The following is a 17,083-nucleotide window of genomic DNA, read 5'->3' as shown; positions in this document are numbered from 1 at the left end:
TACAAGCCACCATGAGTGCTTTCCAGTAACACAGAAACGTGTACTTGTCTCCATGGCCGCAGTCCCACCAAGACACTGTTGCTGCTTAGCTTCTACACAGCTGTGCCTTGAGAGGGTCCCAGGTGCTCCGTGGCCAACCCTTGGCACTCAGCAGAGATGGAGGAGGCAGTATGGGCCTGCCATATGACTGGCGGTGGAGGTGTGTTGGGGGGAATCAGCTGGGTGGCAGCAAAGAAGCAGGCAAAACAAGGCTAGGATGACTCAGGAAAAGACCCTGAACAAACAAAGAACCCTGTGATGCCTTGAAGATTACCAAATGTATCTTAGCATAGGTTTTCTTGGACTATAGCCCACTTCATCTGGTGAAGGGGGCTCCAGCCCATGAAAGCTTGTCCTAAAATAGATTATTTAATCTTGAGGGTACCATTGGACTCCTCCTTAGGTTTCCTGCAGGGCTATCCTTCTGGAGCCATCAAAAAAGCAAGGTTTTGAGGAAGGCAAGGGCTTGAAGGATGAGAGGTGGCCTGGTGATCTGGGGGCGGCTGTTGTGGTCAGAAGGAACAGACAGGCGTAGGGGGCAGGAAGAGACCCCCAGAGGCTTGGGAAGGTCTCTGGCCTGCCTCCAAGGGGGAGCTGGAAGAGTGCCTGTAGAGTGTGGGGCAAGGCAGAGAATGTGCCCTCTTGCCTGTGGGGAGGAGGATGCAGGAGGCTCTCACCGTGTGTTGGGGCTGCACCAAAGCAGCCTCGGAGCTGCAAAAGGCACATTGCAGGCCAAGAGAAGAATGTCACAGCGGCAGCGGCCGTATTTCTTCATCTCTCCACACTGCAAGTGGCTCAGAGGCTACCCAAGTACCCTTGTTAAATCTCTCCAAATGAACGAAAGTCTCACCATTGCATGCTAAGCAATGGAGGAAGATCCTTTCACCAGTCAGCCCTTGTAGCAACGAGGAACATTTATTTCCTCCCTTTGCTTTCCAGCCATGCTTTTTCCTCTTCCGCCGCTTTCTCTCTCGCTCTCAGTGCTGTCCTGACGGAGGAGTCCTGCCCAGCAAGCGTGTGATGCCCCCAGCCTTAATGTGCCGTTAACGATAGGTTAATGTACAGTCTAATGTTTCTTGGGTGCTGGGTTCATTACCCTTTGGAGTGCAAGGTCTCTCTGCAGAGTGCCCACGGTCCCCTTGTGTTAGATCATGCAATGAAAACACCCTTTTCATATCACACACTAATAAACTGTACTTGAAGTGCCATCCAAGGGCACGGCAATCCTCTAGATAAGGTTGCTTCCGAGTGCAACAGTTGGGGTGTTTGGCTTTTATTCTATTGTTCTGAATTCAGATGTTTCCTCAGACCGGCTTTAATGGAAACGTCGTCATTGTCCCGCTCTGTTCTGAAGTCCCCTCTTGCAGTGCCGTTCCATATCTGTGAATGTGGAGAGCCCTTGTGGTGTATCAGTGGTGCTGATCTTGCTTTTGATGTCCTTGGGAAAGACGGGGCGTCCTTGGGAAAGAATGGCTGCTGCAGTTCAGCTCTTGATGGGGTGATGTGGGTGGGCTCATGAAGCAGAGCCTCCCTGCCAAAATGGCACTGGTTGCCCAAGAACTTCTGAGCCCGGTTCAAGGTGCTGCTGGCTATGACCTTTCAAAGCCGTAGACAATCTTTGCCACCCAAGCTTAGAGAATGTTTCTCCTGTTAACACTCTGCCCCCTCCCCATATCGATCTGTCGATCTGACATATTTATATACTGCGTGATATATACAGTACGCCTCCAGGTGGTGTACAGAATACCAATTACAATATGAAATAAAAACAAACCATTAAAACACTTTCACAGAATAAAAAACAATTCACAAAGTGAAGCCATTCAAAGAATTCCACAGGATTTCCCTTGCTTTTTATGAAATGGGAGGCTCTGCTTTTGATGTCCTCACTGGGAAGGATTGTCTGCTAGGAGCAGCTCCTTCTCTGGGGTGGCCCCATCCTTCCTGCCCAGGGTCTCCCTGACACAAGGGCTATTTTAAGAATCACACTGAAGATGGGTTGGGTTTGAGGGGGGTCTTGTAGAAGCGCTATCGGCTTGCCCTCTCTGCTTGTGTTGATGTTGAAGTATTTCCATGGGGAGGAGCTCTTTGCACTAATGTCTGAAACTGATTAGTGGGGAGGGGCATGTGGAACTCCTGACCTCTGCATGGGAGCCCCTAGCTCCAGAGTAGAGCATCTGCTTGGCACACACACACAGAGAGACATCTGTATACTCATGTTTAATTAGTGTGTTTATTTCTGCATGGAAATTAGTCTCTTCTGTTCAAGTGAGATACAAAGCATAAAAATAGATATAAAGATATATTTTTGTTAAAATTACAAGAATGCAAAAGATCATACCTTACAAATGTCCCATCTGTAAGGACCAAACGAGATAAGATGGGGGAGCTGTGTGATTGGAACTCCCATGACTTTTTCCTTTTCAAAAAGCAGCCATGGAGAGGGGGCTGATTTGCATCCAGAGGGGTCTGCCCTTCTCCCCATGACCCTGATCCAAATCACCCCCTGCCCTGAAGCTAGTAGCCGTGGAGTTTTCCCTTCCACAACTTGGCGGGGGTGGGGGGAGATTTCCATTAGGGGCAGGATAAGTCTTCCCAGCACCATCTCCCTACCCCAAATTGCACCCACTCCTCACAGCTGCTTTTTGGGAAAGGGAGGTGGGAGTCTTACAGAAGTCTCACATGGCATCTTGTCTGGCCCAAGAAGAAGACGACTGAAGCAGCAGCGTAAGCAGCCTGAGCTCAGGTCCCGTCCAGGCCCTCAGGAGTTGCCTCGTCAAGCGTCTGAATCGCAGCCTGCCTGCACTCGTGGCAGAAACGAGGCCTCTCTCCTCTTCTCAGCCTGGGAGGGTGCTTGGTGGTGGATCTCTCAGCTTCTTTGTCTGGAAAGCAGACGCCGCATGATTGGATTGTTGAGGGACTTGCTTGGCAAGATTACAATTCGAGGAAGTCCCTCTACAGACAGAGCAGGAAATTAAACACAGGCCTCCCCTTTGGAAGTATCATGCCCAGGAATAAGGCCTCTCTCGTTCTGCTTTGGGACGTTCGGAACCTCCAGAGGCAGAGAGCCTGTAAGATGAACCATAGAAGTCCTTACTAAGTGAAGCCAGATCGTCTGAGCTAAATTGTCTACACCCACCAGTAAGTGTTCATCTTGGAAAGGGTTAATCCTTCAGCAGAAACCCGGCAGCTTTAAAAAAAAAAGAAAAAAGGCAGCCCTTCTCAAGAAAATGAGATGTGACAAGTTCATTTAAAAAGCCCGGTTTGTCATTGTTTATCTCATTTTCGGAGTTGGCACAGAAAATTAGGCTGGCTGACACTCACCCCACGTCCATCCCTGTCCGACCTGACCTTTCCTAGGGCTGAATCAGTTATCGGGGTGGGGGGTGGGGGGAGAGTGAACTTTCCCCAGAGTGCTTGGAGTTGCTCTAGAAGAGGCCATCACTCCGTCCAGGCTCTGATCCCAGGATACTCTGGAGACAACATTCTGGGTGGGCAAGAGGAGGAGCGAATGCAGCCTTTCCTCTCCTTGAGCATGTCATCGCTCTGTGGTTCTTGTGAGGGTAACATGGTGGACGCGGTGAAGAGAATGTCCCATTCTGCCTCTGCCGTTACCGGAGCGTTAAGAACTGCAGTAGCCAACAGAATGGTAGCCAACTGAATTCACAAAAATCAATGAAAGATCGCTTTCTTCACTACTGTGTCGGTCTAAAGCAGAGGTGGCCCACCGTGGGCCCCCAGTTGTTGCTGGCCTTCAGAATTATAGGAGTTGTAGTCCAACAACATCTGGGGACCCAAGGCTAGGAGCTCCTGGTCTGAAGGGGTGGCTGCACCTTTTATTGTTCTTAATGTATTCCATTTCGCTTTTATCCTGGAATGAATGTTTTCTGCACACATGGGCTTCTTCCTCCCAGTGACAGGAACTCTCTTCCCCATCCCTTTTCTAGGTTGAGGCCATGTAACTGTGCAATCATACGAATAACCTTTGACAGGGTGCTCATCTCCAGGCAGATCTTGTTGCTGCTTCTGTACGGACGGTGAACTTGTGCCACCAAGTGAGACAATTGCAGGAAGAGTTGAGGTGGCCATTGGTATTCCAGCCCCACCCACCCTCGTGTCATGACCCTGCCAAGTCCGGGTGGCTCGGTTGGTGGGAGAGACAAGGATGCCTCCAAGCAGTGTACGGAAGACGGACCAAGGTCGGCGATGGGCAGAATCCTAGGGCCAGAGCACTGCACGGCAAAGGCGCTGTCCAGCCAACGGCTAAGCCCCGGTACAAAGAACTGAGCTATATAGATGTTGCACCAGCAGTTTCCAGGCAATAGACTTGTTGACCCAATTATTGGGGTCCAACAATTGTCTTCCCTTAGTTTGGGAACTGCATGCACTTCCCCATTTTGTGACTGTGCGCAAGGGAGAAAGCAAGAAAGGAGGGGGAGGAAGTGACCATCTGGGAGAGGAGAGCTGGGCCCGAGAGCACTGTCCCACTCAGCTCTCGCACCCACCCCTTTGCCAGGGTAGGAGCAAACGCCCTCTGACGCAGCCACTCCCTCCCCTTCCTACTTTGCTTTCCCCCTCTCACATGGTCACAAAGCAGGAGCACACTCAGCTCCCAAACTAGGGGAGGGGCCTGGTCCCACCGAACCTACTGACCTGATGGATTTTATCTCTAGCCTTCTGCAGCAGGGCCCTCACCCTGAAGGTACTTAGGTCAGGGATTCTCAGGCGTTCCCTGCAGGAAACGGAGCCTTGTGCTGCCTTCTGATGGAGGTTTCTGCCTGGCCTCACCCTTGCTCCTCTCCTGGGGCCCAGGGGCCAATTGTGGAGGGTTCTAAAGTGAAGGGTGACCCCAGGTTGAGGGGTCAGTGGGTCCCTGGATTCCACAGGATCCCGTTGTAGGGCCTCCTCTAAGCTGGCTGTCCCGGGTTCCCTCCAAAGAGTGCTGCCGCCTCCTTCTCCTGGGGCCTTCAGTGGGGTCCACCACTTGTCCTTTGAGAATGTTAAGAGCAAAGTGGGCCCAGCATCACATCAAGCAGAGAACTCAGCATTGCTTCTTGTCTAGGAAAGTCTTTTCTGAAAGAGAAGGTTTGTTTCAAGCTTCCCTGCATTTAAGTTTCTGCAACATTACCTTGCAAAACGAAGGAAATCGATACAGGAATACTTAAGTACCCCAGGATGCTGCCGTTTTGGTTTTGAACGGATATTGCTCAGGGCTAACACAGGTCTCACTGGCACTGGTGACTTTTATTTGCTACTGAAATACAGGACTGGCCCTGCCTTGAAATTGGCATGCTCTCTTTTTGGTGTGATTGTTTCCTTCTGTGTGTGTGTGTTTTCTTTCTGTAGGAACGAGTGTGTCTGGTTAACAAATGGGTTCCGTCTCTTTCTAACAGCCTGGAACTTCATTATACCTGCGCAAACTGCCAGCTCCATTTCTGATGTAGCTGGCTTGTTTCTCGCTGTCCTTTCCTCCCCCCACTGCATTCAGCCCCTCTAGCTGCGTCTCTCATTACCTCCTGCAGCCCTGTTTGTCTTCCGCCTCAGTGGAATCTGTTCACCAGTGGGGAGAGCCACATGTGAGCAAGAGGGTTGCTCTCTCTGCCCCTTCCGACCTTCTGGTGTCCTGGGATTCCTCCCTCTTTTTGCTTTCGGCATCTCTCTGCCCACACAAAGGTGGCCCTTCCTCTAGTGGCAACTGGGCTTCCCAAGTGTGGTGGTATCAACCCAGCTGTACAACCCTCGGCAGATATCGACAGGGGGAGCAGGCAGGCCCTCGCTGTTGCTGTGCCGCAGCCGCCATTTTGCAGTGGCTGCTAAGCCCGTCTGGGGCTCACCCTTTCCTGCCCCTCTTCTGCAGAAACTTCAGACTTGTGGTCAGAAGGAGGTCTGTGCACAGGCCCTTCCCATCTGGCCGGTACAACCCACGTTGCTACCGGGACTGTCTGGTCTGCATTTCGTGCTGGGGTTCTGTGACACTCTTAAGTGTGTGTGTGTGTGTGTGTGTGTGTGGTGATACATTTTGTGATATACTTTGGCGGTGTATATCTAATGCCTGTTGTCTTCAGTGGTGAGGAAATGGACATGTTGAAACTAAATTTCTTCAAAACCCTTCTGCAAGCTTTGCCACCGTTAAACTTGGCCCAACAAGACCACCTGAAACTTTCATTATAAAGACCTTCAACGCCATTGAAATGTTGATGGTGGTTTTAATTGTATCTGTAAGGACATTGTGAAAAACATAGACTACCGCTATATTTTCCACTTCAGCATTTAACACTCTTGCACGTGTAGCTTGTGGGGAAGACGCTGAGGCAGCCTTGATTTTGGCCGGCTAGTCAGGTGGGGACGGTATTGCAGAGAGAGCGCTCTGTGTTGACCTGCTGTAGAGCACAGGTGAGAACGAACGGCCAGCTGGAGGCGGCTGCCTGTGTTTCCGGGTCCCGGCATCTGCAGCCGTGTGCCAGATCACGCTCAGGCCCCACAACCTCCCAGGCTAGCCCCGGCCCTGCTGTCCTTCGTTCCAGCCTGCTGCATGCCCAGAGCTGCCATTTTCCTTCCAGCCTCCCTTGCCGTGGCCAGTCCTAAGCAAGGCGAGCGGCTTTCCCACCAGCGCGCGAGATGTGTGTGTTCCACAGCAGGGGGCTTCTCCCGTTGTAAAGGAGATTCATGGGAGAGCCGCGCCTGACGTGGCTTAATGGCTGCTTTTACTGGCCCGGTGCGCGTGCTCTCCTTTCGTCGCCGGGATCTTGATTTGTTTCCCTCTCACTCCTTCCTTGACCCTTGTTTGCCGGTTTTGTTTGTGGTTGGCTTATTTAAAAGGCCAGGCAGGTAATTGTCGGTTTTATTGTGAATAAGGACATGTGTTCCTTTCCTCCAGGGATCTCCAAGAGTTTTACAAACACTTAAGTGGATTTAACCTTGTGGCGTTCTGTGAAGTCAGTAAGAGTAATTACTGTAAGAAACTTGGGGAAGGCAAAACTCGGCACCATCTTTGGCCAGGCAGTTGGTGGGTGGGGGATGCATTTCCTCACTGGCCAGTTTCCACCCTTGGCAATCAGAGAGATGATTCATTATTAATAACAGCACACACCCTTTACATTTTTGTAAGAACCGACCCCGGGATTTGCTTGTTTTTCCTTTTCCCTCTTTGTTCCTTCTTCCTGTAGCAGTGTGTCTGCTGGATTGTGAGCTCGTCAGCAGGGCCTGAGTCATTTTATGTACATCACCTTTTTAAAACTTAGCTGCTTTATTATTATTAATAATAATAATAATAATAATAATAATAATAATAATAATATTGACAACAGGAATTAGGAAGTTGTTATAAGTTGGTGCTTTTAGGAAGCACTTAGAGGGGAAGGAGATCTGTGTATGGGAGGAAAGAGCACTGGACTTGGATAAGCTCCTAGGAGGAAGGAGGGCTTGCAGCCCCTCCCGTGATGCTGACCGGGAGATGGGGAGGAAGGAGGACTCTCTCTTGGGCAGCTCGTGGGGCTCTCAGACTGGGGTCCCTGGGCTCCCATTACCCCCAGGCACAATGGCCAAAGGTCAGTGCTGTCCAGCAACATCCAGTTTGAGACCCCTGGGCTACTCACGACCTGTGGGAAGTAGTGCCGAATTCAGACCACACCTCCGAAATACTTGGGGGTCTTTGTGTCCTCTGGAGTGACCTGAGGCATCCTGTTGCTGTGACTCATGGCCTGCCCCACTCTCCAGCGCTTAAATTGCAGCCCACAGGGTCGGCAGCACCCGTGGAGACTGTGACAGAGAGGTGAGCCAGCAGTGAAGTGCTTCTAGCACAAGATGCAGAGTCCTCCCTCCGCCCGCCCCTTGTGTCAAAGGATCCATGGCTAAATCTCCATCTTGCTAATGTGATTACGTCTCTCCCTCCCTCTCCCTTCACCATCTGTTTGTCCCACTTTTGCCTCCTCCTGCTTTGCACCCTCTCCTGCCTTTGCTTATTACGCCTCCATCTTCTCCGGCGGAGTTTGTGAGCCACCTTGCTTCAGCCTCACCTGTTAAATCCTTGCAATTGGCCATCAGGGAGCAAAGTAAATGAGAGCCTCTTGATGAGGCTGGTGCCATTATTCTGGAGGACGATCGACTTGACTTTTTCCTTGCTCTCCCTTCATCTTATGCTGCCTGTGCTGTGGGGGGCCGGATCTGTGTGTCGCAGGACTGAAGGACCTTGGTCTAGTTCACACAGCCATTCCGATCTAGGTTTCATCTGGGTTACAGACATTAGTGTGAACCCACACCAAGGTGGGAATCTCAGATTCATCTCGGGCCATAAACTACCTTGTCATGTATTCACACAATCACGCTAATGTCAGTAACTCGCATCAAACTTGGATTCAGATGATTGTGTGAGCCAGACCTTGGAGTGTTGCAACTGGCCAAGAGTTCGGGTTAGCCACCCTTTGAAGGAGGGGCTGTCGCTTGGTGGTAGAGCCCCTGCTTTTCATGCAGAAGGCCCCAGGTGCAGTCCCTGGCACTGGCAACGTCTCTTGCCAGGGCTGGGAAAGACCCTTCCCTGAAACCATGGAGAGCTGCTGCCAATCAGTGAAGGCAGCTCTGAGCTAGGCAAACTAATGCTCTGTCTTGGCAGAATGGTGCAGTGGGGAAATGACTTGATTATCAAGCCAGAGGTTGCCAGTTCGAGTCCCCGCTGGTATGTTTCCCAGACTATGGGAAGCATCTATATTGGACAGCAACAATATAGGAAGATGCTGAAAGGCATCATCTCATAGTGCGTGGGAGGAGGCAATGACAAACCGCTCCTGTATTCTAGCAAAGACAACCACAGGGCTCTGTGGACACCAGGAGTTGACACCAACTCAACGGCACACTTTACCTTTGCCTTGGCAGAAAACAGCTTCCTAGGTGGTCTACCTGGAGCTGCTCTTGGAAACTCCAGAGCTGCTGGGTGTTTCGCAGGGTAAGCCAACTGGAGCCTGTGAACACCTGTCTTGCTCCTCTTACACTGGTTACCAGCTTACTTCTGGGCCCAGTTCACAGCTCTTGAAGATCTGCCTTCTTCTCCGTCAGCCTACCAGGACTTTAAGATCAGCTGTAGAAGGCCAGCTCTCTGGCCCATCCATACTGAGATTCATTGGGCAGGCATCAGAGAAAGAGCCTTGCCATTGTGACTGGGGGTGGTGGTGGGAGTTGTACTGCAGCAACATCTAGAACCCCAAGTTTGAGAGTCCCTGCTGTTGCCCTGTGGATAATGTGTGGATGTGAGAGATGTCTCAATAAATGACATGATTTAATACTGGGAAGATAGAGGGGCAATTTGGCTATGCCTGAATTACAGTGAGCTCAGATAGGATGTGAACAGGCATGTGAGAAACCAGTTCACACTCTGCAGTCAGAGTGGAAGACCTGCCAGCGCCGCCCTCTCCTTCGGCAAGTTTGGGCCAGGCTCTGTAGGTGTCCCGAGTCCATAGAATGCTTGGCTCTCCTTGGCTGAATCTGTCTTTGCTTCTCTTAGGGCCACCTCTTCATCGTCCAGTATAACGATGGGAATGCTGAGGTCGTCTCCATGTGGGTGTGCCGGATGTTGGAAGAAAGGCGTTCGCAGCAGCAGCAGGGACCTCAATGAACAGAAGGAAGACCATATGTCCAAGCGACAGAGATTTGGAGAATGCTGGCCAAGGCCCACCCGGACCCTTGAGGCTTTGATGGGAGTCTTGGCTCGGGGACATTTGATCTGACGGAGTCTTTGGGCTACATGTGTGGTGACTCTTTGTTCTGAAAAGATGCTTCTGCAGACTGACTGATCGCTGTCCATCATGCTGCACACTGCAACCTTAAGACAATAATATTATTATATTTTATTAAATTTCCTGTATATTTCTTGACTTTGGAGTATTTTATACATTTCCTTTTATTATACTAGCTTTAAAAAAGCTGTGTGAGCAGTGGAGATAAATTCCTGGGCACAGGCTGAACTGTCTTTTGGACCACGGAATCACAAATACATCTGCTTAGGTTTTTAATGTTTAAATACCAAAATGAAGTGGAAATTGACCAGTCAGAGGAAATGTGACAATAATGATCTTGGAAGAATAAAAAGTGTTAACAAGTATCAATCGCTGGATGTGTGCTAAATTTGTATTCATTATAGATGTGCATGTGGTTAATCAAAATAGCCCCAGGAGCAGTTCTTTGTGTCGGGAAATGAGGCTAATATGCAAAGCACTTTGCTGTCCTGTTTAGGGGGATCACATAATGGTGGCTGGATTTGGACCCATGGGAGCAGATCAATTGGCCTGGTGGGTCAGATCCAAATCCATCTCACCCAGGACTCTGCTGCTTCGCACAATGGCCCACCAGATGTCCTGGATATGTCCACTTAGCACCCATGAGGTGCACTACCCACACTGAGCCTGTGCTTAGTCTGCTGTGCCATGGCCTGCCTGTCCATCCCAACAAGGCCGGGAGCTGTGAACTTTGCACAGGGCTGTTCATCCAACACGAGGGTAGCAAACCCACATGTCCTCCCATGCTGCCAAACCGTCTCCAAGCTTCCAGTTGTGAACAGTCAGGGCCCCTTCTTACGGTATGGCTTCCACATGAACTGCCCCCTCAGAGCAGTTACTTCACAGAATGAGTCGTTCATGAGCCTTGCCATGAAGAGTAGCTCCCAGTAGACATTTTTTCTCCTTGTTGCTGCCACAAGTTCTTAGTAGTGGCTTTGGGCTGCGCGGAAATAAACCATCCAGTGTCCACCACACAGAGACATTGCCAAGGGGCCTAAGATGGAGGCTGTATCTTAAGAAGAAATATGGCCTTTAGCCATTGTAACAGGGAATGATGGCAATCGTAGTCCAACAAAATCTGGGGACCCAAGTTTGAGAACCACTGCCCTGTAGCTTGGGCCAGGCATGTAGAAACTTTCCACAATATATCCTAAAATGTTTTTTATCTCTGTCATGATCCATTGTGCTTTCACATCTACTACTACAACAAATACTTATATACCACTTTTCAACACAGCTTCCCAAAGCGGTTTACATAGAGAAAAACAGATGGATCCCTGTCCCCAAAGGGTTCATAATCTAAAAAGAAACACAAGTTGTTCTAGTAAGAACTAATCTGCCTACTTTCCTTTCACTATCCCTACGGCTGGACTAGATTTGGTTCAAATTGGCTAGGTGTTCCACAAGTTAGACCTCTTGCGCCTCAAACCTTCATGCTTCCACCATCTTGGATTGGGCTGGATGACATCATTTCAGAATACACCATCCAGGTGTCCCAATGTGTCACTCGCTACAACCGTACCTAATTTGGTTCAATTCGGTTACAAGTTAGCCCACTTGTGCCTCAAAGGTTTGTGTCCACCATCTTGAATTGGGGTGGATGACATCATCACAGACTGCACCGTTGAGGCATCCCTTTGTGTCCCTACAACTGTACCCGTTCATATTGATCCATACTGATTCACATTGATCTATGGGTAATGTGTCTGTACAGTAGCTCTTTTTGGCAGCTTCTGAAACACCTTACAATGCCCTTGTACCATCAACATGCACTCAACATGAGTTTGCAACCAACTTGAGGTGAAGAATTATTAACACCCCACTAGCATTCTCTTTTGTCAAATTGTTTCTCTTTGGGGGCTGTCTTTACTAGATTAATTTTTTGTATTTTAAATGTATTTAAGAGACTGCATTGTTTCTTTTATTAGCCAGTTTAAGCAGGAGGCTCTTCATAAGTCTGAGGATTTAGGTGACTGGTAGCAAATGATGTTTACATTGGGACAGTCTTTGGTATGTGTGTCGCTACGTATGTCACCGAAAACCTGAAGAGGCTCATAAAAGATTGGAGGCCTCTTGTAGTGAGGAATTTTCTGCTGAACAATTACAAATCCTAGCCATTACTTCAGAGGTAGTCTGGAAAATACTTTGCTTCCTTCCTTGGAGGGATCATCAATCTTCAGGTGAAGGATAGAGATTGCAGGCATGAACTTATAGACTAAAGTTTGTCTTAATTGCTCCAATGTCACAACCTCTCTGGCAGATAACAGTACAATGAATGACTCAATGTGACTGGGAGCTGCAGGTGCTTTTTCTAAAAGTGAGACAAATTTCTTTCCTTGGAGCCAACTGGGCTGAAGCAGCTTTTTCATTTATTTGTCTCCCAACACTCTGCATACACTCCCTGAATAAAAGGGCTTTCCATTAAAGGTTGTATAAAAGTACATAAAAATACTATTTCCCTTTTTTGCCTAACCAAATACTTTGGCCAGGAAAACTGCATCTCAGCCCTGTGCCTGCTAGTCAAAAGGGTTGCACACCTTGACCTCCCATTCTAATTTTTCCATTTATCAGCCACGTGTCAAAAATTGATAAAGGATATGAGCTGATGGTCTGGGCTTGTTTTCAGTGATGAAGAGAAGGTATGTTCCAAAAAGTGTAAATCAGCGGTTTTAGAGAAAAGCTGGCAGCATCATTAAAAATTACCTGTTGGACTTGACAAGGAATGTATTGTAATTATTAGCCATTTATTTAAGCATCCTTTCATCTCCTTCCCTAAGTTTGCTTTAAACCATGTATAAATCATAAATGTGTTGACACACATACAGAGACACATTTAAATAGCAGCAAGGGTGAGTTCTGTTGGGCATACGTTAAACGAATTGCACAGTTGCTCAGACCACATTTATGAAACCTTAGCTTTCCCCCTCTTTCTCTGGGAAAGAAAGGAAGGTGGATAGTGCTGCCTCATGCACTTCGTCCTCCCCAGTTATTCCTGCCCCAGAGATCTCCCCAGCCATCTCTTGGCAATAATCTCCAATCCATCTCCAGGAGTAATCTAAACACAACCCTGGAAAAGCTGAGAGTCTTCCACTGGCTTTGTATCATCTTAGCCTCCCATGGTATTACTAGAGAGTAACTCTGTGGGCACCAGGAGTCGAAATCGACTCAACGGCATACTTTACCTTTAACGAATAGTTATTTGGGGGTCCCCCCCTCTCCTTTATGGACCCTACCTGTGCTGTTTGCCCTCAAGGACCCCATTTAGAGAAGGGGGCAGACCCTTCTGTTTCCCATGTCTTTTAGACCACCTGGATTATTCCTCTGCAATGGACTGGGAGATTAACCCGACACTCTTTGCAATGGGGCATAAGAGCCGTTCTGATAAGTGACTGTAAACGGTGTCACCCTTTGGCCATTTCATCTTGAATATTTCCAAGAGCAGGCCTTTGACTTTGGCCACCCAGGCTTGAGATGGTGTAGAGGTGGAGGAGTGCCTCCCCAGACAAGTAGTGCATCTCACCAATGCTGGACCCCTGTGGGAACTTGAAGGAAAGGCACTTTTTGCATATTAGAGGAGTGCTTGTCCTTACTATCAATCAATCAATAGATGTAAAAAGCATCAGTAAGTATCTATAAAGTGCAGTTCCCTATGGACTCAGTGCTGTTATCCTTTAAGAAATCTAACATGAGCAGCAAGCTTTGCCCCCTCCCTGAAATTCCCTTTTCACGAGTGTACACACACACTTGCTTTGATTGGGGCCACAACCATGGAAAGAACTTTCCACCCCCATTCAGAGCTGAAATGCACCTCTGTCTGCCATTGCTACATTTCCACCGGTCCAAACAACTTTATGCATTTTCTGTTTGGCAACAGAAGTCCAGCGAGTTTCTGTCAATTCTTAGAATGTGTGTTATCTTTACAACATAAGTTTTTACAGTGTAGTGCATTGCTTTTATTGGTCCTGCTCACAAAATAGTATCCCAGCTGCCTCTGAAATCTGACATCCTGAGAACAGACCAGCAGAAAGCGGAAGCATATTCTATTCTGCAAACCTGTGCCTGTTGTTTACTCAGAAGTAAGCCCCGCTGTGTTAAATGGAGCTTGCTGCTAGGTAAGTGTTCAGAGGATTGAGCCTTAATCTACAAAAATGATCAGTTGCCATTCTGTACTTGGAAGTACTTAGAAGTCAAGGAGCACAGTGGAAAAATGGGAATACAACTAAATGTAAAAGAGACTAAACTAATGACAACAGGCACAGCAACCAGCCTCAGAATTGATAATTAAGACATTGAAGTAGTGGGTAGCTTCTGCATTTTAGGATCGTCAACAGTAAAGGCTCCAGCAGCCAAGAAATACACCGCAGACTAACACTTGGTAGGGTTGCAATGAAGGCCTTGGAAAGGATATTTAGATGCCATGATGTGTCCATACCTACAAAGATTAGAATCATTCGGACAATGTTTTCCCCCATGACACTATGGATGACAAAGCTGGACTTTGAAGAAGCAAGACAGAAAAAGCATTAACGCTTGTGAACTTTGGTGCTGGAGAAGACTTTTGAGGCTACCATGGACAGCCAGGAAAACAAACAAATGGATCCCAGAACAAATCAATCCAGAATTTCCACTGAAGGCACAAATGCAGTTGAGTTGAAGACCGATCATCTTGGAGAGACTTTATGTGGTCGCTAAAAGTCATCACCAACTTGACAGCACTTAAGCAATCAATCAACTTTGAATCATTAATATGGATATCAGAAGAATCCCCATATTCCACAATAATGCACTAGAGATGTTTTAAAACCCATCCATTTGCCATTCTTTAATCTTATGAGGATGAGCTTAAACCTGATGTTCTTTATTTTAGTGGCAGGTTCTTTATTTAGTTTATTTTGGATTCAAATCATTGGGATTTCTGTCCTCATTCCAAATATGTTGAAGTTTTGCAGGATGTTTAAAAAAACAAAAAGTGCTGCCAAGGAAGAAACTCGGTGTTTTTAAAAATAACACTTTCTTCCCTAAGCCCCCAAATGCTTTCAATTTGGCCTCGTTCTTTCCAAGAGCAGGGTGCTGAGCAAAAAAAATTGGTTCCTTGCATTCTTTTTCCAAGCCCCCCTGCTGTCAGTTTGCCAAGGGCAAAGCCTCATTCTTTGTTTTCTCAACAGCAGCTTGAAAAAGCTCTCTGTGTACGGATTTATTGGCAAAGAAAACAATTTGTGGAATGGATCAAACTGTGGCTTCACAAACACACACAAAACAGCCCCAAACTCCTCCAGCTGGGGCAGACATTCTCCTCCCGAGGGTGAGTTTACACATTACATTAACCGTATTGTAATTTCACTTATCACTTGATATCCTGAATTATTTATTTTGATTCTGCTCTTGCTACTCCAAATAACAATGCTTAGTATTTCTGCAATGCTATCCCTGAAAGCTACACATGTTCAAAACACTTAAATGTGTATTAAGAGAAGAAGAAAACTCAACACAGTAAAGAGCCACAAAATTTCTTGCACAAATTTACCCCCCTCACCTCACTCCAAATCCAATGCCAAGGTCTGTTCCGGAAGCAATTTTGGCTGCTTCAGGAATATACTTTGGTAGGGAATCTTGAGGAAGAGAGTTCCAGAGATGGCAGAGGCAGACACTATTTTGCATCTGGATCTGCCCCTGTGAGCTACTGTTTTGCATATAGCTTTGGTTGGTTAATTTTAGAGGCCAAAGTAGTCTCCATATCATTTAATTAAATGAGTATTCTAAAGAACAACTTAAAGAATACACTTGGTGGTGTTGGGCCTACGAGTCATGGTCTCTCATCTGGAAGCTTTTAATTTTATTTATATATTTCATTTTTATATTTTTATCCTGCTTTTCTTCTGAGGAGCCCAGAGCAGTGTACATGGTTATGTTTATCTTCACAACAATCATGTGAGGTAGGTCAGGCTGAGAGGAGAGCTGATCTTGTGGTAGCAAGCATGACTTGTCCCCTGAGCTAAGCAGGGTCCACTCTGGTTGCATTTGAATGAGAGACTTGATGTGTGAGCACAGTAAGGTATTCCCCTTAAGGGCTAATGGGGCCGCTCTGGGAAGAACAAGAAGGTTCCCAGTTGCCTCTCTGGCAGCATCTCCAAGACAGGGCTGATCTTGGAGAAGCCACTGCCAGTCTGTGAAGACAATACTGAGCTAGACCGACCAATGGTCTGACTCAGTATATGGCAGCTTCCTCTGTTCCTATGAGAGATATGCGACTGGCCCACAGTCAGCCAGTGAGTTTAATGGCTGAATGGGGGTTTCCTAGTCTCCACACTGGCTGCATATAAGCTTCCTTGTCATCAGGCTAACTAGAAGAGGGGTTCGGGAAGAGCCATGTTCTCCTCTGTGAGCTCCTTGGGTATGCTTCTGGCCTTCACCCTAGTCTTATCCCCTTCTCAGCAGTTGTCCAAGAAAGGATCCTGGTGTGAGGTTTATGGGAGTGGGATTCCGCCTGTACAATTGCTGAAGATTTGTACTGACTGTGGGGACTTTACCTTCACTAAAGGGTAGGGCCATAAACTACAAGTGCAAGCTAAAGACAGGATTTATGGATTGAGCCTTCCCGGCTATTGAAGAACAAACCTGTACCTCTCTCGCCCCTGCGATTTCACTAGCGCAGCTGCTTGGAGCTGGAATCCTGGAGAGAAAGTTCAAGGTTTATAAGTGGCTGGTCAGCCCAAGAGATTTTTAATGGAAAATGAATGTCTGGGGCTTTTAAAAGGCTTTAGGGTTTGTTGCGGGGCTGTAGGAGGGAGGATGTGCTTCTCAACAGCTCATCCACCACAAATTCCGGAGTGATGAGGGGAGAGAAAGAGACCAGAAGCACCCACTCGAAAGACAGGAGGTGAGTGGAAAAAGCCCATCTCTGCCTTTCCCTTTGTATGTTGGGTGTTCACACGAGGCAGCCCAGAATTCCAGCAGATGCTCAACGCTGCTGGATGTCGGCTGAGCCCTCCTTCTCCCTGGCCCCCACCCCCGCTTCTCCAAGGCTTTCTATCCTCCCAGGGGCCTGTTCACTTAAGCGCCCCCCCCCCGCGCAGCTCCTTGAGGGGGGGGCAAGCTAAAGCGTTAATTGTTCCCCTTTAGCTCATTTTCGCGCGGCCCGGCTGTCGAGGAAGGCGCTGTTTTAACCTAATCAATACAGCCTTGTCTATCGATCCTGTAAATTTCATTTTGCAACCATCACTTCCCAGCCTCTGCCGCAGCGCGCTTCCCCGGGAAGAGGAAACGGGCAGAGCCTGGGCCCG

The 17,083-nt window shown here is 48.0% G+C and overlaps 1 protein-coding gene across 10 annotated transcripts in view; it reads left to right on the top strand.

The window, feature by feature from the left end:
* The window catches only part of MAP2K5 (mitogen-activated protein kinase kinase 5), a 126,902-nt gene extending 116,773 nt beyond the window's left edge, over positions 1-10,129 (top strand). For all 10 annotated transcript variants that reach the window (XM_053271739.1, XM_053271737.1, XM_053271736.1 and 7 more), the window contains one exon: positions 9,533-10,129. In XM_053271739.1, the coding sequence (XP_053127714.1) occupies positions 9,533-9,643 (111 nt within the window). In that variant the 3' untranslated portion in view covers positions 9,644-10,129. The remainder of the gene's footprint in view (positions 1-9,532) is intronic.
* The last annotated feature ends 6,954 nt before the right edge of the window (positions 10,130-17,083 follow it).

The sequence above is a fragment of the Hemicordylus capensis genome, chromosome 10, assembly GCF_027244095.1.
Source record: "Hemicordylus capensis ecotype Gifberg chromosome 10, rHemCap1.1.pri, whole genome shotgun sequence".
NCBI classification, from domain to species: Eukaryota; Metazoa; Chordata; class Lepidosauria; order Squamata; family Cordylidae; genus Hemicordylus; species Hemicordylus capensis.
This window is presented reverse-complemented; position numbering and strand designations above follow the sequence as displayed.